Raw genomic sequence first — 22,790 nt, 5'->3', positions numbered from 1 at the left:
AGGGAGTGAATGTTTGTGGAAGAGGTCAATCAAGCAGGCTGCTTTGTCCTGCTTGCTGTCAAGCTTCTTGAGTGTTGTTAGAGCTGCAGTCATCCAGGCAAGTGGAGAGTATCCCATCACACTCCTGATTTGTGCCTTGTGGACAGGCTTTGGGGAGTCAGGAGGTGAGTTACTCACCGTAGAATTCCTAGCTTCTGACCTGTTCTTGTAGCCACAGTATTTATATGGCTAGTCCAGTTCAGTTTCTGGCCAATAGGATGTTGATAGTGGGAAATTCAGCGATGGCAATAGTAACTCCCAGGATGTTGATAGTGGGGAATTCAGCGATGGCAATGCCATTGAATGTCAAAGGGCGATGGTTAGATTCTCTCTTGTTGGAGATGATCATTGCCTGGTAGTTGTGTCGCGCAACTTGTCAGCCCAAGCCTGGGCATTGTCCAGATCTTGCTGCATTTGAACATGGACTGCTTCAGTATCTGAGGAGTCGCGAATTGTGTTGAACATTGTGCAATCATCAGCGAATACCCCCACTTCTGACCTTATGATGAGAGAAAGGTCATTGATGAAGCAGCTGAAAATGAAGTCCTGGTGTGGGACTTGAACCTGGAGCTTCTGGCTCAGAGGCAGGGATGCTCCCCAAAACACCACAAGATCTCCCTGTCCTGATTTTAGCTTTGTGCAATTGAAAGGGTTTTGAGTGAGTTAAAATTTCGCCCCTTCTGTCCTTCCCACAGCTTAATTTCCCACCCAGCTTTGTCAGAAAAATTGGTTATTATTATTCTCAGTCCCTCCTTATTAGTGATTAATATAGATTATAAATAACTGGGGCCCCAGCACTGATCCTTGTGGCACCCCAGGAGTAACAGTCTGCCAACCTGTAAATGACCTGCTTATTCCTATTTTGTGTCCTTTCACAACTACTTTATCCATGCTAATAGATTACCTCCAACTCCATGAACCCTTGCGGAAGAATCTTGTGTGGCATCGTATCAGATCCCTTTAGGAAATCCAAATATACTACATCCATTGTTCCCCCTTTATCACCCCTGCATCCTCGAAGAAACTTTAACCAGTTTATCAAACATGATTTCCCTTTCATAAAACCAAATTGACTCTAATCATATTATGATTTTCCAGTGCCCTCTAACCACTCACTTAATAGTGGATCCTAACATTTTCCTGATGACTGATATCAGGCTAACTGACCGATAGTTCCCTGTTTCTCCCTCTTTTCTTGAATAGCAGTGTTATATTTGCTACCTTACAATCCACTTGCTAAGTTGTAGCTTCAAGTGGTTTTGGAAAATTGTAGCCAATGCATTCACTATCCCTGCAGCTACCACTTTAGAACTCTGAAATGTAGGAAATAGGGCCCAGGGGGTTTGTTGGAATTTAATCCCATTAACTTCTCCAGTACCTTCTCTTACTGAAATTAATTACTTTAAGTACCTCACTCTCTTTAGACCCCTGCTTTCCCTCTATTTCTGGTAGGTTTTTGGATATTCCGCTGTGAAGACAGATGCAAAATATTTGTTCAATACCTCAACGATTTATTTATGCCCATTATATTTTTTCCTCTCTCAGCCTTGAAGGGACCAACATTTACTTTCACTACACTCTCCCTTTTTAAATGCAGAAGCTTCTACAATCTGATTTTATATTTCTTGCTAGCTTACACTCATTCTGTTATTTCCTCCTTCAAGTTTTTGGGCATCCATTGTTGATTTAGAGTCATAGGGTTATTTATGGCGCAGAAGGTGGCCATGCAGCCCCACCTTGTCCATGCAGGCTTTCCGCGGAGCAATCCAGTCAATCCTAATCCTCCATCCACCAATTCCCCAGACCCATTACTCTACCTAGCAACATTATAAGTTTCGTTTAATGTGATAATACTCTTAAGCTCTTTAGTTAGTCACAAATGGATCACACGACCTCTGGAGTTTTCATTCCTCAGTGGAATGTATTTTTGTTGAGAATTATAAAGTATTTCTTTAAATGTTCACCACCGCTTTTCTCCAGGTCTATCTGAACACTGAGCAGGAGGTATTTAGCTATTGTAAAATCTGGTAATCTAATTATTTCACCTCCCGCAACAGCAAGGTTGTTCTGTTTATAGCACAAAGCTGAAATTCAGTAGTTTAGTACTGACCAATCATTCAGATGGACTCAGTTGCCATTCATATTCTTTAATTATCATTGAGCACATTTATTCTTTCAACTGGAATGCTTGATGGGCCATTCAGTAATGTTTGAGTTTGCAAACTCGCGTTTGGGAATTGAGAGTGGGCATCTTTGAATCTTAGAAAATATATTATACTATGTGGTGAAATATATCTTCAGTTCACTTTTAGCAATTTTAATCTTTGTCAAATTCATTACCATAGGTTATGCAGTGATTGTCGTACAGTGCAATCTCTATTGTCTGCTATGATGTGGGCCCATCCACCCAATGGATAATGGAAAGCGGCATATAATGAGTTTCCAATGTTTTCTTCCTCCTAAGATGTAGTAATATGTTATGAAGCAAATACAGCTGTCCCTTGTTTAGCACTCTTAATGTGTTTCCCTCCAGCTCCCTCCCCGAACCTCCCAATCACCAACCCTCCTAATCCTGACCTCCACCCCCCAACAACAAAACACTCGCGCTCACTGACCCAACCCGATCCTCCCCGATTCCCTGAACCTCCCACTCTCTCCCTCCCACTCGCAGTCCCTCTTGCTCACTCCTTCCTTCACACCACCCTTCTCCCGACACCTCGCTTATAACAAGAGTTCAGGCGAGGGAATGAGGTATCAGGAGAGGGTTAGGGCCAGCGAGAATTACGGCCGACGAGGAGGAGGGAAGTAGCGAGCTGGATGGGAAGGAGCAGGTGGGAGGGAAACTGTGAGCAAGAGAAACGCTTTGAGCAGGAAAGGCGGCCAGCAGGAGAGTTGGGTAGGATAGCAGCAAGAGGAAGAGGTGGCGAGCTGCGTCAGGAGAGGCAGCAAGTGGGAGAGGTGGTGAAATGAAGAGTCAGGAGAGGTGGTGAGCAGGACTGTCAGGGAGGGAAGCGGCAAGTGGGAGAAGCAGTAACAAGTTGGAGGTGGGACGCAGCGAGCAGGAGTTAATTTGAAAGAGAACCATAAGCTAGTAAGAGGATCTTTGGGCTTATTACATTCAAGACAGCCAAATGGTTTTTAATGTAAAAATTGCAGGTCAGGAACCTCATCCGCCCTCATTACATGCTTTCTTATGGGAAAGTGGATAATGGAAAGCGGCATATAATGAGTTTCCAATGTTTTCTTCCTCCTAAGATGTAGTAATATGTTATGAAGCAAATACAGCTGTCCCTTGTTTAGCACTCTTAATGTGTTCCAAAAAATGGCATGCTAAACATAAATATGCTTAACAAAAACCACTTTCCCATAAGAAAGCATGTAATGAGGGCGGATGAGGTTCCTGACCTGCAATTTTTACATTAAAAACCATTTGGCTGTCTTGAATGTAATAAGCCCAAAGATCCTCTTACTAGCTTATGGTTCTCTTTCAAATTAACTCCTGCTCGCTGCGTCCCACCTCCAACTTGTTACTGCTTCTCCCACTTGCCGCTTCCCTCCCTGACAGTCCTGCTCACCACCTCTCCTGACTCTTCATTTCACCACCTCTCCCACTTGCTGCCTCTCCTGACGCAGCTCGCCACCTCTTCCTCTTGCTGCTATCCTACCCAACTCTCCTGCTGGCCGCCTTTCCTGCTCAAAGCGTTTCTCTTGCTCACAGTTTCCCTCCCACCTGCTCCTTCCCATCCAGCTCGCTACTTCCCTCCTCCTCGTCGGCCGTAATTCTCGCTGGCCCTAACCCTCTCCTGATACCTCATTCCCTCGCCTGAACTCTTGTTATAAGCGAGGTGTCGGGAGAAGGGTGGTGTGAAGGAAGGAGTGAGCAAGAGGGACTGCGAGTGGGAGGGAGAGAGTGGGAGGTTCAGGGAATCGGGGAGGATCGGGTTGGGTCAGTGAGCGCGAGTGTTTTGTTGGGGGGGGGGTGGAGGTCAGGATTAGGAGGGTTGGTGATTGGGAGGTTCGGGGAGGGAGCTGGAGGGGTGGCAGCCGGGAGGGTCAGGGAGGGAGGTGGAGTGCAGGGAGGGTTTTGGATGGCAGCGGAAAGCAGTAGGGTCAGGGAAGGAGGCAGGGAGTGGCAGTTTGTTTTTTAAAAAAAGACTCAGTAACTGCCTTAATGGCGGTAATGCCCAAAAATGGGGTAACACTATTTGGGAAATGTCCCTAATTTCCCAACAGCCTGAAATTCCCTCATGGCCTTGTCTCTCACTATCTGTGCAATGCTCTCCAGACCTCTAACCTCTTTTTAACTCTTTGTTCCTCCAACTCTGGATTCTTGTGCAAGTTTCTTTCCCTTTCCCCATCTCAGCTTCACACTCTGGAATCCTTGCCCTAAACAACTTTACTTTATACCCCCTTGAAGATCTTCCAACTTCCCTGACCAATTTTGGCCATGCCTGCTTTCTGTGTTATTAACATTATTTTTCTTACATTTCTTTGAAGTGCCTTAGAACTTTTCTCTGTACTAAAGGTGCAATATAAACACAGATCCAAAATATTAACCTTGCTTCACCATGTTCACAATTCAATAGCTCTGATGTTCGAATAGTGTAATATAAAGTATGATGTCATAATCTTAGGTGATGGAAAATGCACAATTTAGCTCTTCATATTATCCTAATGTTAAAACTGTTTCTAATGATAAATATAGGTATGTTTGGAAGTTGCACAAACTTTGCAACTTCATTCTTGCCATTTCTTCCCACAGATCTGGCGCTAGATTCCAAGCTTTTCCAAGTGGTGTCAAATGATTCCTTCGTGTCTAACCACCCATTAACATCTTCAGGAGCTCAAGACTTTCCAATCGATCCAAATGACAACATGTGCTACCACCACACAGAGCATTCATTGTCCACTGCCTGTGACACAGAAGCAGCCTCCCTTGTACCTTTGCATTCCTTGTCTTACAGGAAAGACCACAGGCCTAGGGGTGTGCCAAGGACTTCAAGTTCAGCAGTTGCTTTTCCAGACTCATCTCTTAGTGATTTTGCTCTCTTTCAGCAAAGGAGAGGGCTAGACACTGTCTGTGAATTAGAAAGTTCGAAACCTCTTTCGGGATCTAAGGAATCATTGAATGAAAACTCTTGTTACGCTGGCGTTTTCCAGTTAGATGACTTACTCAAAAGTGGTGCTTCCCAACCATCATCCAAATCGGGACTCAATAAGCCTCTAAAAACAGATCATAGTATTGATAGCCTGCAGAGTCTCAGTACCAGAAGTAGTGGGTCAACGGAAAGCTACTGTAGTGGGACAGATCGAGACACTAATAGTACCATCAGCAGTTACAAAAGTGAACAAACAAGCTCAACCCATGTGGAGAGCATTCTCTCAGAGCAAGCAGAAACCTCAGCAGATGAGCGCAGCTCTGAGAAAAAACTTTGTGAGAAAAACTACGCCCACTGTGGGTACAGTAGTGAACCTGAGGGCACCAGCTCTGTGGAAAATTCTAAAAGGACTAACGGCAAAAGGATAAAGTTACACACTGCAAGTAAAGATGGAATTTGCAGTCAAGATTCTGGGCAGGCTTCTGACCAGGTCCAGACTTCCGACCAGGCGCAGACTTCTGACTCAGTACAAACTGGAGAAAACCTCAGTGGATCTGGATCTGGTGATGCCAACAAAAACCCGCATGCTAATGAATTGACTGTGGATATACTGAAACAGCAAGGTGGATCACTTACAGAGGCACTGGCTGAGCAAGCAGAAGAGGTTGTTGAAAAATCCTCTTTGTCAATTGATATACAAGCACTAAAGGATGAAACGGCTAAGCAAAAAGATGGGGACGTGAGGCCCAAGTCTTCTAACTTTATTCACCGAGCTGCTTCTACGCACAAGTCAAACCGAAGAAAGACAGGGAAAAAACGAGCAAGCAGTTTTGATTCAAGCCGGCATAGGGAGTATGTGTCCTTTTGTGCTGTGGCCGGTGTCAAAACTAGCAATAGTAGTTTTTGTCCTGATGAAGATTCAAGTGATCAGAGCGACCTGAGCAGGACCTCTAGCATGCATTCAGCACATCGTTTCAGTTCAGACAGCTCATCTAGCACCACCTCCCATTCATGCCATTCTCCTGAAGGACGATATCATGTCTTAAAAGCAAAGTACTTGACTCGAGAAAGAGGCACTGATTCTGAAGCTACATTAAAGGTCCTTTCTGGCTCAGAAAGCAATGCAAATGCTAGGAAAAGGTCATCGCGCAGGACTCTTAGTGCAGCTAGTGCCAAGACTCATGCAAGAGTACTGAGCTTGGACAGTGGCACAGCAGCCTGTTTAAGTGACCCTAGCAGACTAGGCACACCTGATAAAGCGAGGCCTTTAACTACATCCAAATCAGATTTGGAAGCCAAGGAGGGAGAGGTGTTGGATGAAATGTCCCTTATAGGTAGAGCTTCACAACTAGAATCAGTAACTCGCTCACGAAATAGTTTGCCCAGTCAAGTAAACTTTCCTGAAGCAGAAGAACAAGGAGCCACCAGTGGAGGTAGGTTGCTTGTTAGATAAACATCATCATTTTATACCTAATACACAATATTGTTTTATATAAATTGATCTGTATTTTCTAACTTCACTTTGTGTTGGCCTCATTAATTATTGTCATTAAGTTTCAATTGAAATATTTTGCAGCATTAGGAAAATTACATTGGATAGTTCCAGATATGCTTATAAAATGTATTCCCACTTGTTGACTGATGCTACCTCTGTAATGGAATGAGCATGCTTGCCACCAGAGCAGTAATAATTGACTGAACCTGGATGTCTATCTCTAGCAGCCAGCCATGTAAAGGAAGTTAGTAATTAAAAGTTAGAGTGTGGTAGTGTATTATTAATTGATCCAGATACACTGATAGAATTACAAAAAAAAATTACAATACAGGTAGCACTGCTGTTCAGTAGAACCTCAAGCACAAACACAGCAAGCGTAGTTTTTTCCAGAATAACTTTTGGGCTAAATAGTTAATCTGTGCAGTTGAATAGCATCATTGGATTATGCAATAAAATGGCTTTTTACCTGACCTAGCAAAATATCCACAAAACACTGCATTCAAAATGTTAACATAACCATATATAATAGAAGATTTTGCAAAATAACTATCCAAACTGAGAAGTTTATATAAACTCATCCAGTATAGCGTATTAAATAGAACTTACTGGGGATTGTTTTCCACCAACAGTTAAAACTTGCCTATCGACAACAGAACAGGAAGAAATGAATGCTTGCTAACTGCTAGTGAATGGTAAACAGATCCTACTGACGCAAAGCAAGGAAAGCTGAATGCTGAATAGATACCATTTTGCTATGCGTTGAGGGAAGTTGTGTTTATAGCTTGCTGAGTGATCACTTCCTTTGGTGAGGAAATGAAATTGACTTTAAGGCACCCTCAGATGAGTTTGGCATACTTCCTTATAGAATATAATTCCAAATAATGTTGATAAAAAGAGCTGAGCCTTGACTGAAATAGGTGCCCAAACTAGAAAGCTCAATTGCCATCAGAATTCTACTTTCTCTAAAAATCTGTTGTGGTCTTATGCCAGAAATATTGTCTGTACTCTGAAACTCATTTATAGACGTTCTCATCATAATTACTCAATCCAATCATTTGAGTTTTTTTCCATGACTTTATTATGTATTTTAAACTTTTTGCTTCTAGTTTCTCTCAGTTTGATCTGTGTGAATGAGCAATGAAATTCTCAAAAATAGATTGAATAATGTTGATTTAAAAACTCCCTCCAGTTCTCTGCTTTGATTCTCTGCAGTCTGAACAGCAGACGCCTAATGGGCCATTTTGGGTATGTGCTTAGTGATATTAATGGGGGGATAAAATTGCAATTCTTCTGAAACTAATAGGGACATATGAATGAGGAGCAGGAGTAGATCACACAGCCCCTCGAGTCTGCTCCGCCATTTAGTAAGATCATGGCTGACCTGCTTGTAACCTCAACTCCCCATTCCCACCTACCCCTGATAACCTTTCACCCCCTCGCTTATCAGGAATCCAACTATCTCAGCCTTAAAAATGCTCAAAGACTCTGTTTCCAAACCTTTTGAGGAAGAGAGCTATAAAGACTCTCAATCTTCTAAGAGAAAATATTTCTCCTCATCTGTGTCCAAAATGGGCGACCCCTTATTTTCAAACAGTGGCCCTTAGTTGTAGATTCTCCCATAATAGGAAACATCCTCTCCACATAGATTCCTCAGGATCTTATATGTTTCAATCAAGTTGCCTCTTACTCTTCTAAACTGATACAAGCCCAGCCTGCCCAACCTTTCATGAGAAAACAACCTGCCCAATCCAGGTATTACTTAGTAAATGTTTTCTGAGCTGCTTCCAATGCATTTACACCATTCCTTAAATAAGGAGATCAATATTGTACACAGTACTTCAGATGTGGTCTCATCAATGCCCTGCATAACTGAAGCATAACCTCCCTACTTTTGTATTCAATTCCCCTTGCAATAAATGATAGCATTCTATTAGCTTTCCTAGTTACTTGCTGTACGTGCATACTAGCCTTTTGTTATTCATGCACGAGGACACCTTGATCCCTCTGATCTCAGAGCTCTGCAATCTCTCGCCTTTTAATTAATATGCTTCTTGTTTATTTTTCTTGCCAAAATGGACAATTCACATTTTCTCACATTATACTCCATTTGCCAGGTCTTTGCCCACTCACTTAACCTATCTATACCCTTTTGTAGCCTCCTTGTGCCCTCTTCACATCTTACTATCCTACTTATCTTTGTGTCATCAGCAAATTTAACAATTTACCTTCGGTGCCTTCATCCAAGTCATTTATATAAATTGTAAAAAATTGAGGCCCCAGCACTGATCCCTGTGGCACACCACTTGTTACATCTTGCCAACCAGAAAAAGACTCATTTATGCCTACCCTCTGCTTCCTGTTAGCTAGCCAATCTTCTATCCATGCCAATATGTTACACCCTACACCATGAGCTTTTATTTTTCGCAATAACGTTTGATGTGGCACCTTATCAAATGCCCTCTGGAAATCTAAGGACAGTACATCCACTGGCTCCCCTTTATCCACAGCATATGTGACTCCTTCAAAGAACTCAAATTGAATGTAAAATTAAATCATATTATGATTGCTGCTACCTAGGGGCACCTTCATAATGAGGTCGTTAATTAACCGCACCTTGTTGGTCAATACCAGGTCTAGTGTAGCCAGCTCTTTGGTTGGCGCCAGAATATACTATTCTAAGAAACTATCCCAAAAACATTCTGTGAACTACTCATCATGGCTACCTTTGTCCATCTGATTTTCCCAGTTTTTATGCAGAATAAATACCCAATGATTATCACTGTACCATTCTGTCAAGCTCCCATTGTTTCTTCCTTTATACCTTGTCCTACCATATGGTTACTGTTTGGGGGCCTGTGCACCACTTCCACAAGTGACTTCTTGCTTTTATCAGTTCTCATCTCTACCCAAACCGTTTTCACATCCTGGTTTCCTGAACTTAGGTCATCCCTCTCAATTGTGCTAATACCATCGTTAATTAACAGAGCCAGCCCTCCACCTTTTCCTACCTTCCTGTCCTTTCTAAATGTCATGTACTCTTCAATATTCAGGTCCCAATCTATGTCATCCTGTAACCATGTCTCTGTAATGGCTATCAGATCGTCCTTATTTATTTCTATTTGTGCTTTCAGTTCATTTGTTTTGTTTCAAATGCTACGTGCATTCAGATACAGCCTTTAGTTTTGTCATTTTATTATTTTTGTAACCTCTAGCCTTATCTGTTGATTTACTCTTACATTTGTCCATCCTGTAAGCTCTACCCTTTCCTGTCCTGGTCTGTTTATCATTTAACACATTGATACCTTTCTTGCCTTTTCTCTCCGCTTTGATATACCACATCTTCCCAAATTTAGTCCCTTGCTGCCAGTATTCAGTTTAAAACCCTCTCTACTTCCCTAGTTATGCAGCTCCCTAGATCACTGGTCCCAGCAAGTTTCAGGTGTAGACTGTCCCAACAGTACAGCCCCCACTTTCCCCAGTACAGGTGCCGGTACCCCACAAACCGGGGCCCACTTACGTAGAAACATAGAAACTATGAGCAGGAGTAGGCCATTTGGCCCTTCAAGCCTGCTCTGCCATTCATTATGATCATGGCTGATCATCCAACTCAATAGCCTGCTCCCGCTTTCTCCCCATACCCTTTGATCCCTTTCGCCCCAAGATCTATATCTAACTCCTTCTTGAAAACATACAATGTTTTGGTCTCAACTACTTTCTGTGGTAACGAATTCCACAGGCTCACCATTGTCTGGGTGAAGAAATTTCTCCTCATCTCAGTCCTAAATGGTCTACCCCATATCATCAGACTGTGACCCCTGGTTCTGGACTCCCCCACCATCGGGAACATCCTTCCTGCATCTACCCTGTCTAGTCCTGTTAGAATTTTATAAGTTTCTATGAGATCCCCCCTCATTCTTCTGAACTCCAGCGAATATATTCCTAATCGACTCAATCTCTCCTCATATGTCAGTCCCGCCATCCCAGGAATCAGTCGGGTAAACCTTCGCTGCACTCCTTATATAGCAAGTACATCCTTACTCAGATAAGGAGACCAAAACGGCGCACAATATTCCAGGTGTGGTCTTACCAAGGCCCTGTACAATTGCAGAAGGACATCCCTGTTCCTGTACTCGAATCCTCGTGCTATGAAGGCCAACATACCATTTGCCTTTTTTGTCGCCTGCTGCACCTGCATGCTTACCCTCAGCGACTGGTGTACAAGGACACCCAGGTCTCGTTGCACATTCCCCTCTCTCAATTTATAGCCATTCAGATAATTATCTGCCTTTCTGTTTTTGCTACCAAAATGGATAACCTCTCATTTATCCACATTATACTGCATCTGCCATGCATTTGCCCACTCACTCAGCTTGTCAAAATCACACTGAAGCATCTCTGCATCCTCCTCACAGCTCACCCTCCCACCCAGCTTTGTGTCATCTGCAAATCTGGAGATATTACATTTAGCTCCCTCATCTAAATCATTAATATATATTGTGAATAACTGGGGCCCCAGCACCGATCCCTGCGGTACCCCACTAGTCGCTGCCTGCCAGTAGGAAAAAGACCCGTTCATTCCTACTCTTTGTTTCCTGTCTGCCAACCAGTTTTCTGTCCATCTCAATACATTACCCCCAATCCCATGCACTTTAATTTTACACGCCAATCTCTACACTTCTCCCACACCAGTCTCTGAGCTACGTATTCATCGCTCTAATTTTGTGTACCTTATGCCAATTTGCACGTGGCTCAGGTAATAATCCAGAGATTATTGCCATTGAGGTTCTGCTTTTTTAACTTAGTGCCTAGCTCCTCATACTCTCGATGCAGAACCTCTTTCCTAGTCTTCCCTATGTCATTGTTAAATATGTGGACCACAACAACTGGATCCTCCCCCTCCCACTGCAAGTTCGTCTCCAGCTATGAGCAGATTTCCTGAACCTTGGCACCAAGCAGGCAACAGAGCCATCTCACTTTTCTTCAGTACCTCCATGTAGCTGTTTAAGAACATGGGGACAGGTCGTTTGTCTCATTTGCAAAACTTTGTAAGCTTGGGTAGGGTAAGATGGGTTTTTCTGAGTATGAAGTCCCTTCACCTCATTAGTTTCTGTTGACATTCCCGAGCCATTCACCAGTTGGTGGCAGGTGGAGTTTTAGAAGTCTGCCACTGCCAAATTCGCCTGCCTGTAAGAGATATGACAGAGCAGCTGTGGAATGTGCTTCTAATTCCTCTTTTACATTGAAGGAACGTCCTTGGCCTTCATTTGGCACCACTTGCAGCATTGTCATTGAAATTATGACACGTTGGCTTTTTAGGGGTGGTGGGGAGGCATTCCTCTAAAGCGTTGGTTGATGCAGAATTGGCAAAAGCACGATGAAACTAATTTGCAAAATTATGAAAGATAATTTTAAGGTGTGAGAAACTGTGCTGTGCAAATGTTAACAATGAGTTCTTGTTACTGTGCAGTTCGTTTTCTATTTTAATGGAGTTATTGCACTACTTTAAATATTTTAGTGCTCCTATGAAAATCGTCCCATTTCTCTGAATCTTGTAGTTTATTTACAAGTTTGTAAACACGCTATCCTATCTTAACAAATCAAGAGTAATATGACCACTGTTAAACCTACCAATATATTTGAATCCAAATCTTTGTTCAACACTCCTTTCACCTTACTATTTCAATGGGGCTTGAGTTTATTTTAAGGCCATTGTATATTAAGTATTTTTTTGGATTCTTAAAGCAAAAGGCCTTGTGTTCACTGATTTCAGAATAATCGACTAGCTGGTTTGCAGTGACAGCTGTGCTCAGGTAGTACCATTCTTGCCTCTAAGTCACTGGGTTCTGGGTTGCAGCTCTAACTCCAGGGCTTGAGCACAAAAATCAAGGTGGTCACTGGTGCAGTACTGAGAGAGTGCTGCACTGTCAAAGGTGCCATCATTCGGATTAGACTTTAAACTGGGGTCTGTGTGCCTGCTCAGGTGAATGTAAAAGATCCCGTGGCACTATTTCAAAGAAGAGTAAGGAAGTTAACCCCAGTGTCCTGGCCAATATTTATCCCTCAATCGACATCACAAAAAGATCAGATTACCTGATAATTATCACATTGCTGTTTGTGGGAGCTTGCTGTGTGCAAATAGAGTTTCCCCCATTTCCTACATTATTACAGTGACTACGCTTCAAAAGTTTTTAGTTGGTCATAAAGCACTTTGACAATTCTGGTGGTTATGAAAAACGCTACATAAATGCAAGTCTTTTCTTGATTTCTGTGAGCTTGTTTCAAATTTGGGCGAGTCAAACAGCCCCCAATTGTATCCATGTGCAGTACTTGCCACCCCAAAAAGCCAAATCTTACTTAGAAATTCGAGACTCAAGGTTTTGTGAAGAATTTTACATAATTCAGTGAAACAAGAGCAAGCATCAGCTAACAGATTTCTACCTTTAAAAAATTGAAGCCTCCACTCTCTTACTGGTGTATATGGTGTAAAACGTTTCTGTAGCAATCACCATTTAGATCCTAACCTAGTAATGATTTAGAATTTACTCAGGCTTAGTGAGATGAAAAAGTTTTGAGGTTTTGCTTCTTATTTCTTCTATTTCCTTCACCCATCCTTGCATCCCCCCTTCCCGTTACTCCCTCCCCACACAGCCTCATTCTCCAATCATCTTGCTTTCTCCTCCTTTGATCCGAATCTGAGTACGCTGTACTTTGGAGATATTTTTGTTTGTTTTCCTAGTTATAAGTGCAGTCATGGGGAGGAGGTTATACAGGATTGGGCCTCTTTAAAGTTGAAAATTGGGGAAAGAAATCTAACTTTTCTGGAGTGAAAATTACTTGGCTATTTAATTTACAAAATATCCAACACAATCATGTGAATAAAAGGAAAGAATCTACATTTACATAGTGTCATCTGTCTTAAAGTGTTTCACAATCAGTGAATCATTTTCAAGGTGCGGACCCTTACTTTGATAGAGGAAAACTTGCCTGGCATTTTGCAAACAGCAAGACTCCACAAATTGCAAATAAGATGAATGGACCAGTATGGTGGGAGAACTCCCATCTTGTCAAACATTCCTAAGGTATTTATTACATTTACCTGGCAGATGGGGCCTTGCTTTAATGTCTCACTCAAAAGACAACACCTCTAACAATGTAACACTGAAGTAAAAGCCTAAATTATGTGGCATAGTTTGAAGTGGCACTTGGAATCATAACCTTCTGATTCAGAGGTGCGATTGCTTCCAACTGAGAAAACTGACACTTGAACGGTTGAAATTTGTTTTCATTAAATTCTTTCGTCTGTTATTTTACTAAGGCTCTAATCCAACAAATTGGGTTAATGCTTAATCAAAACAGGGGACAGAAGAATTTTATAGAAGCATGTTAATATAATCTTTGCTATTTTTGAATAGTTCAGTTTCACCCAATTAATCATCTTTTAAACCAATTAAATAATTGTAGAGTTTACAGCACCGAAACAGACCATTCAGAATAACTGGCCTATGCTTCACACAAACCTCCTTCCACTCCACGTTATCTAACCCTATTAGCATATCCTTCCATTCCTTTCTCCTTCATGTAAAAGAAAGGCTTGCATTTATGTAGTGCCTTTCATGACCTCAGGACATCCCGAAGCTCTTACAGTCAATTAAGTACTTTTGAAGTGTAGTCACTGTAATAACACAGGAAATGTGGCTGCTATTTTTGGCCACAGCAAGCTCCCACAAACAACAAGCTCCCATGAACAGTAATGTGATAATGACCAGATCATCCGTCATTAGTGATGTTGATTGAGGGATAAATATTGGCCAAGACACTTGGAATGCCTCTTCTGGTCGTCTTCAAAATCGTACCATGGGATCTTTTATGTCCACCTGATAGTGCAGTTGAGACCTTGGTTTAATACATCGTCGGAAAGACAACTTATCTTGCTTCCCTTTAAATTGCCTCAGCTACACCCTGTGGTAACGAGTTCTACATTCTCACTACTTCTGGATAAAGAAGTTTCTTCTAAGTTTGCTACTTGATTTCTTGGTGACTATCTTAGGTTGATTGTCTCTAGTTTTACTTTCAAAAAGGGAAAACACTCTGTTTTTACTCTTATCAAAACCTTTCATAATTTTAAAGACATCTTAGGCTTCTCTTCTTTTGGAGAGAAGAGACCCAGGTTGTTCACCCTAATTAACACTGTTATTGAAGTTTATTTTGTGTTAATAATTTACCATAAATGCTAGTGACATTGCATTGAATTAAATAGAACTGGTGGTGCTGGAGGTTTCTCAGACACAGTAGAGAGAGGTTCACAGCTGAGCTATAAAAAGTGTAGGGAAATGCAGGAGCCTTGGAAGAAAAGCACACACTAGGAGAAAGAAGTGAGACACGGAAGAAAGTGAAAAAGCAAAAGATACACTGTGATTGCAGAGATGTGAGTGAAAGTGTGATGAGAGGAAAGATCATGCAAAAACTGACTAGCAATGAGGTTGTTAATCACACAAGCAGCAAAAGTGTAAGGATGGAATTAACATAGATCACTTTTATGATCTATTTTTTGAAGACTTACTGGAGAAGTGGTGAGAAAAAATGCTACTGATTACACCATGAACGCTATGAAAGGGCACAGGGAACGTGATTCTGGAATCAAAGGAACTGCATAAAATGGGAAAATCTGAAAAGAATAATATAGAAATCAGTGTTACAAAAACAGAAAATGCTGGAAAAACTCAGTGCGTCTAACAGCATCTGTAGAGAGAAAGACAGAGTTAACAGAGTCAGGTCCAACCCTGACTTTGTTATCAAACCTGCCGACAAGGGTGGTGCTGTTGTCTGGCGTACTGACCTCTACCTCGCAGACCTACTTTGATAGAAATCAGTGTACTTATTGTGAACTTCAGTAATTGTAGAAATGAGGAACTTTAATATACCTTATCATTTAAAACTGGGTTAAATATATGAACTTTTACAACTGATTACTCTCCCTTCCACCTATTCCAGAGTCTTGATATCTGAGCTGTAGTCACTGCTACAGTCTGCTGACCTACATTGTCCTGACTTTGGTTTTGGTTTGTGAGAGTATAAGTGTGTAGCAGACACCAGTTTACACCAGATTTCGGACTTTTTTTAAATCAGTGGAACAGAGAGGGAAAACTTGCAGCGAAGGGAATAAACTTTTTAATATTGAAGAAAAGAAAGACTTAAATTTAAATATGCTTTTTGCAACCACTCAACATCTCAAAATGTTTTACAACCATTAAGTACTTTTCAAGTGTAGCCACTGGTGTAATGTAGGAAATGCGACTACCTATATGCAAACTCCCACAAACAGCAATGTGATAACGACCAGATAATCTGTTTTTGTTTTGTGTGATGTTGATTGAGGATAAATATTGGCTTGCACACCAAGACTCCCCTGCTCTTTTTCAAAATATGCCATGGTTTCTTTTACATCTGCCTGACAGGCAGATAGGGCCTCAGTTTAACTTCTCATCCAATGACAACATCTCCAACAGTGTGCAGCACTCCCTCAGTACTGCCTTGATTTTTGTGGTCAAGTCCTGGTGTGGACCTCATGATTCAGAGGCATGTGTGCTACCAGCTGAGCCACAGCTGACAAGCAAATGTCATAATGCTTCTTGTATGATACACATAATGATATGTAGTCCACCCAGTACTTCATGTATCTACCTCAAAACCCTGCAAAGTCTCCAAACACAAAACAAGCTTGAAAGGGTAAATTACAATTGTACTGCTCAGTGTTTTTCAAAGTTCAAATGAACACAATCTAGAAATTTCATCTACCCATCATTGCACTTTATTGAAATTCTCGAAAGGGCAATGTAATGAAATGCAGCTGATTTTGCTGTTGAATTATGTTATAGTATTACAACCTGTATGTATGTAGTGTCTGTAATGTGACAAAATGCCGTAAGGTTTTTCACAGGAACGTTAAAAGGCAAAATTTGTCACTGAGCTATATATGTTTTGGAAAAGCCACTCATTTCTACTTTGTTATTTCATTCTTGGGATTAGTTGTTCCTTAGTCACAAAACAGATCTATGTAAGATCCTTATATTTTTCTGAGAAGGCTCTGCACATTGTTAAAAGTTAGAGTATGGTTCCAGGAAGTCTGATGCCCAAGCTGACTGTCGCCCAACACGATAGCAATGTTTATTACAGGTGCGATGGATTTTGTGATGACAGAAAGCTTGATCAAAATTTTTTAGCTCCAAACTTTTATTGACATTGCTAAAGATTTTTTAAATCTATGTGAGGATGATGTCCTTTGTGTTTGAAATGCTCATTCTTTAAGAAATTGCTGTTCCTTCTTCAATTACTGGGTTCTTTTCAGTTTAAAAAAAATTTGAAAACTGAATGAATTGAATGCAAGCAAAAGAGATCTGAAATAAAAGTGCTGGAAAAACTCAGCAGGCCTGGCAGCATCTGTGGAGAGAGAAAGAGTTAACTTTTCAAGTCCAACATGACTTCTTCAGAAAGGCTGAGGATCTTCAGTTATGTGATTAGATTGGAGAAGCTGAGGTTGTTTTCCTTCGAGAAGAGAAGGTTGAGAGGGGATTTGATAGAGATGGCTAGATAGCATATAAAGAATGAAATTGTTCCTGTTGGCAGAAGGGTTAAGAACCAGAGGACACTGATTTAAGATGATTGGCAAAGAACCAATGGTGATATGAGAAAAATATTTTTGCGCCGTGAGTGGTTACGGTCCAGAATACATTGCCTGAGAGTGTGGTGAAGGCAAATTCAATTGTGGCTTTCAAAAGGGAATTGGATAAGTATCTGAAGAGAGAAAATTTGCAGTGCTACTGGGAAAAGTCTGGGGAGTTGGACAAGCTGATTTGCTCTTGCAGAAAGCCAACACGGACATGATGGGCCAAATAGCCGGCCCCTGTGCAGTAACCATTCTATTTAAATAGGAGGGAGCCAAGGGTATACCCTTAGGGGACTCGAGGTAATGGTGCATGTGTGGGAAGAGAAGCTATTGCAAGTGATATTCTGGCTGTGATTAGATAGATAAGAATGAAACCAGGCAAGTGCAGTCCCACCCAGCTGAATGACAGAGAGGCGTTGGAGGAAGATGGTGTGGTCAACCTTCTCAGAGGCTGAAGATAGTTCGAGAAGGACAAGGAGAGATAGTTTACCTTTGTCACAGTCAGATAGAAGTGTAAACATACACATTCTTAATGCTTATTGCTTAGTTCCTTTGTTTTTATCTGCATTGCAGCTTAACTGCACTTACTTTTAAAAATTGACTTCAGGACTTGCACTTTATATAAAAAGAATGTGAAATAGAAACCTGTGTGCACTTAATTGAAACTCAGTTTGTCTTGATGCCCCCAATTGACTTTAGGACGGTACAGCAATTGCACCTTGCGGCCTTCCACTTGAGCATAACAGTAATATGTGCCTCGTGGTATAGTGCTCCCATTTTTCTCAGTGTCAGTTGAAAATAAATGGAGTAACTCTTCTGTTAAAATGGTGAACAAATGAACAGTATTTGAGTGCACTAAACATTCATATGCTGAAAGTAGGCAATGTGGTTTCACCCAATAAATGTCATATTAGGTGCAGTGAGAGGAACTGAGCTTGAAGCATTTCTTTGCCATCCTAGTAATGTTTGGTAAGATGACAAAGAAATACTTCAGACAAGATGCCTCAGCCTCAGTTTATCTCAACTAAATAAATCTCCAGAACACCAAGAACATCACAGATATTGTCTTGCATAACCTGAAAAGGATTTATTTTGGTACAAAAATGATCCATCACATACGAATATTTAATACTCAAAAGTAAATAAGTAGTCATAGTGTTTGGTAATGCCGCTTGATGCACTTTGTTGTTTCCAAGCCGTAACACTGGCATGCACCCAATGAGTGCACCTGATATATGAATAATGTCCCCTCCTTTATATTCTTCGCCTTGCATGTAAATATATAATTGCTTAAAGACTGAACTTCTTTTGCTTCTTGTTAACCTCTGAGAGCACTCAATTCTCTTCTAAACACAGAATCATACTACATAATAATAAAAGGGAGCAGGGAAAGATTAAAAAAAAATTGATTAATAAGATTATAAGTTTATTATAATTATGTAACTAATTTATTTATTTGCTTATAAGTATTACATCATGCTGGATGCTGTGATGCTGGATTTGTTGAGAGCTTCACATATCTGGGCTCCACAATCAGCAGCAATCTTATCACTTGATGTTGAAATTAACACGCGCATTGCTAAAATGACAGCTGTTATGTTCAAGCTAAGTAAGAGAGTGTGGAACAACAGCAACCTGACTGAGAACACTAAACTGTGAGTGTACCAAGTTTGCATCCTCCGAGCACTGCTATGCAGTAGCGAGACCTGGACAATATATGCTAGGCAGGAGAAAAGGCTGAAAAATTTCCACCTTTGCTTTCTCAGATGTATCCTTGGCATCTCTTGGCAGGACCAGGTCACCAACTGAGAGATCCTGGAGCATGCTTATCCTGTCAGCACGCACTCATTATTAAGCCAATGACATCTGCGGTGGCTTGATTGTATTCATCAGATGGATGATAGCCATATAAGGTGAACTGGCCACTGGGTCACGATCTGCCGGACACCATACCTCTGCAAGTACACCTGCAAGTATGATATGAAGATGGTGGATATTGACACACAACTGGGAGACAGTAACTGACAGCCGTGACCTCTGGAGGCTGATTGTTTAGTAGGACATTGGAAGAGGTGAGCAGAAATGGAAAGTTCAGCTGGCCGAGAAGAGGACCCAGAGAAAACCGAGACCAGCAAATCCTGCATCTTCTCAACCCACAGTCTTCATCTGCAGCAAGTGTGGCAGAGACAGCCATTCCAGAATGGGGCTCCCGAGCCACACCAGGCAATGTTTATAAACAAAGTTGACCACGATGGCGCGTACCATTGCCCAATGTGACTGAAGGCTGCCAAAGATGAAATATCCCGGGTGATGTAGCATTTTTGTGCCAAAATCATCATTTTGTAAGTCGTTCAAGATGACATCAGTGATCTTTTTGCTGTTCTGGAGATTTATTCAGTTCAGCTTTATAATGAGAACTGTATAACAAATTTATTTTTTGCCCATGTCCCTGGATTTGAAATGGCAGATGAAACTGGAACAGTTTTTATTGTTTAACCACCACCACCCTGCCACCCACCCCCCTCCCCACTAGCTTGATGAACAATAAAGTTGCATGATTCACATGCACAACAAAAATGACTAACATTGATTGCTGTGAAATGTTAATTTATTCCCCTGCCCTTTTCTTTTGTAGCTTGGCTACTGTTATTTCCTGGCGAGAAACAAGGTACTAAGTTTTGGTCATTTCAATTGCTTGGCAGCAGTGTCACCCAACACTACAGCAAGCAGACCTCACATTCAGTTGGAACTTTCAAGACAACGTACACATCAATTTTTGTTAGGTAATGGAATCGAGGGATATGGAGCAAAGATAACTAAATGGAGTTAAGCTTCAGAGTATCCATGACCTAACAGAATAGGCTAACAGGCTTGAAGGGCTGAATGGCCTATACCTGATTCTTTTTCCTTACAATCAGGGTGTCCCCTTTTCTGCTCCCCTCAAGTAATACCAAAAGCTGGCATATTGTAACAGAGTATGCTGTGCTGTATACCGATCACCAGAATATATCATGTGCTGCCACTCTTTAAAAATCAAAACAAATATACACGCTATCAAATTGAGATTCAAGCTTTCAACCACCAATTTATTGCAACAGTTTATCTCTCCATTTGCGGACTTTAAAACAGAAGGTTACTTCTTAGACCATGGAACATGCTGAGTTTCAGAACCTGTTGAGCCCCTTTGTTGGCTGACGTAATCTTAAACACACAACTTTTCTGTTGGTTAAAGAACAGGTAGTCCATCCTACCCCCATTCCTAGGAAATTCAGGGAAGCAGGCTCCTTATGGAATTGCAATCCAAACCTCCGAAGTTCAACGGGATAGAATCCAATAACAAAAGGTTACATTTGCTCAAATGTACTGCCAATCATTGACAATGTCATACGATCCATGCTGTGCAATATGAAAGCTGCAACCATTCAACCCAATTAGTACTTTAGACTTCCTGTTGCGTTTTCCCTAATAATTCACACCCTATGAAATCTACTAAGCCAGCATGCCTGCTCTCTTAATTGAAAGTGTTTCCTTTGAGAAATATCTTGTGACCGTGGGTCATTATCCTGAGATGTGCCTACAGAAATAAAGGATACCAATTAAAACAAAAATTCAACACAAATATTTTTTTTGCTGTTTGACAGCTATCCCTTTAAATCAAGGGCATAATACTTTGAAAAAACCACTTATGCAATCTCTACCCATTTATTAAATATGTTGCAAAATTTGTTATTCTGTTGCCCTGGTAACAAGATCGAGAGGAAGTCTAACAATTTTCAAGTACACTGAGACTTTGAAAATTACGGTGTTATATTTTGAATGAGGTTAGTAGTTATGTTTCTAATGAAGTTTGCTAGAGAATGAAGCTTACAGTGAAACAAATAAGCATATGGATTTTGTGGCCTTTTATTTGAGGGGATGATAACATTTCTCTGCTATATATATTTTATATTTTCATTTCTAAAAAAATATAGTTACGAGTTCACTTTGATTGCTGAAGATCTGACAATGTTCTATTGCTTATTGAGTACTGGATACATATCCATGATGGCAGAGCCATAACTTCAATAGTTTAAAAATAATTAATGGAGCAAGGCTTTTTTTGTTATTCAAGGCATGTTATCAACTGTTGAACTATATATTAAGACCAAGCAAGGCACTTTGGAACAGTTGGACCTCACCTGTGAGAGTGAGCAAACTTTGGAGAGTTAAAAGGAAAGAAGGGAGGAAAAGAGCCAAAAACATCATAATGAGTTCCTACTCTCAGTTACAATGTTGAGAGGAAAGAAGAGTGAGTGAAAATCTGGAGCAGGATCCAAGTTCTATACCGCGGTGTGAAAAGTCATGTCAGACACTCTCTCAATTCTCTTATGGCAGAGAAATGCGATGTATTGGCAAAGGACAGATTATAAACTGCCTCCCTGCTCTTTCATGGGGTTGGCACAGAAAAGGGGGGAGAATATTACCTTCAACTAGAGAAGCATTTGGTACCTTGGAAAATATTCTCATTATCAAGTTGTGTTTTGTATTCCTGAAATATAAGAATGAGGAAACTTGCACAAATAATTCTCATGAGAATGACTTTTGGAGTGAACAATATTTTGAGCCCAGTCAGGAGCCACTTAATATGAAACCTATGATCAAATTTTGCCCTGTGTAATCTTTCCCCTTCAATAGAATTCTGGAATTTTACAGCACACAAGGCTATTGTATACTTGCCAGCTCCACTCTGTCATACCCTTCTGCCCTTTCATTGTGGCTTCAAATATATAGTCGCTTTCCTTTCAAAACCTACCATGCACTTCCTAACCAAAATCTAGATCATTATAAATGTACATTAACTCCTGGAGATCAGCGCTGTTATGATCCTACTTTGGCTGATGTATTTCCGAATTCTCTTGTCCGGTGAGTCTTGCATGCCCCCCCCCCCCCCCCCGCCCCCCACCACTGTCTAGGAAGCATCTTAAGTAGCCCTAGTATCTGTGTAAATTTCTGGCAGTGAACATAGGAAACAAACCAAATACTCTCTTTTGATGCATCTATCCTGGATTTTCACAGGAACTTGCTTCCATTTTGGAAACGATGCAGATCTTCACAACAGAAGACTTTATTTTAGACTTGAACTAACAGGTACCAACTTTGGCTAAGTGGTACTCTGTCACCTCTTAGTTAGAAGGTTGTGGTTCATGCTGAGCAAGTGCTGCATTGTCGGAATTGCCATTTTTCAGATACAATATTAAACTTGTCCACCTGATCTGGTGGATATAAAAGATCCCATGGCACTATTAGTAACAGAACAGGATGGTTCTCCTGATTAACTGGTCTGTAACTTGCTATGGAAATGTTTGTTTTGTGCTATACAAATGCAAGAAAATTATTTCCAAAGTTTAAAAAGACTTGCATTTATATAGCATCTTTAATGACCTCAAAGTGCTTTGAAGACAAAGTGCTTTTGAAGTGCGGTCATTGTTGTAATAAAGGAAATATGGCAATCTGC

The 22,790-nt window shown here is 41.0% G+C and overlaps 1 protein-coding gene across 6 annotated transcripts in view; it reads left to right on the top strand.

Annotated features, from left to right (window-relative positions):
* The window catches only part of pcnx1 (pecanex 1), a 297,449-nt gene that overhangs the window by 113,984 nt on the left and 160,675 nt on the right, over positions 1-22,790 (top strand). For all 6 annotated transcript variants that reach the window (XM_078563132.1, XM_078563129.1, XM_078563128.1 and 3 more), the window contains one exon: positions 4,802-6,571. In XM_078563132.1, the coding sequence (XP_078419258.1) occupies positions 4,802-6,571 (1,770 nt within the window). The remainder of the gene's footprint in view (positions 1-4,801; positions 6,572-22,790) is intronic.

Source organism: Cetorhinus maximus, chromosome 18 (assembly GCF_964194155.1).
Source record: "Cetorhinus maximus chromosome 18, sCetMax3.hap1.1, whole genome shotgun sequence".
NCBI classification, from domain to species: Eukaryota; Metazoa; Chordata; class Chondrichthyes; order Lamniformes; family Cetorhinidae; genus Cetorhinus; species Cetorhinus maximus.
The sequence above is the reverse complement of the archived record's forward strand: the minus strand, read 5'-3'. Positions and strand labels throughout refer to the sequence as shown.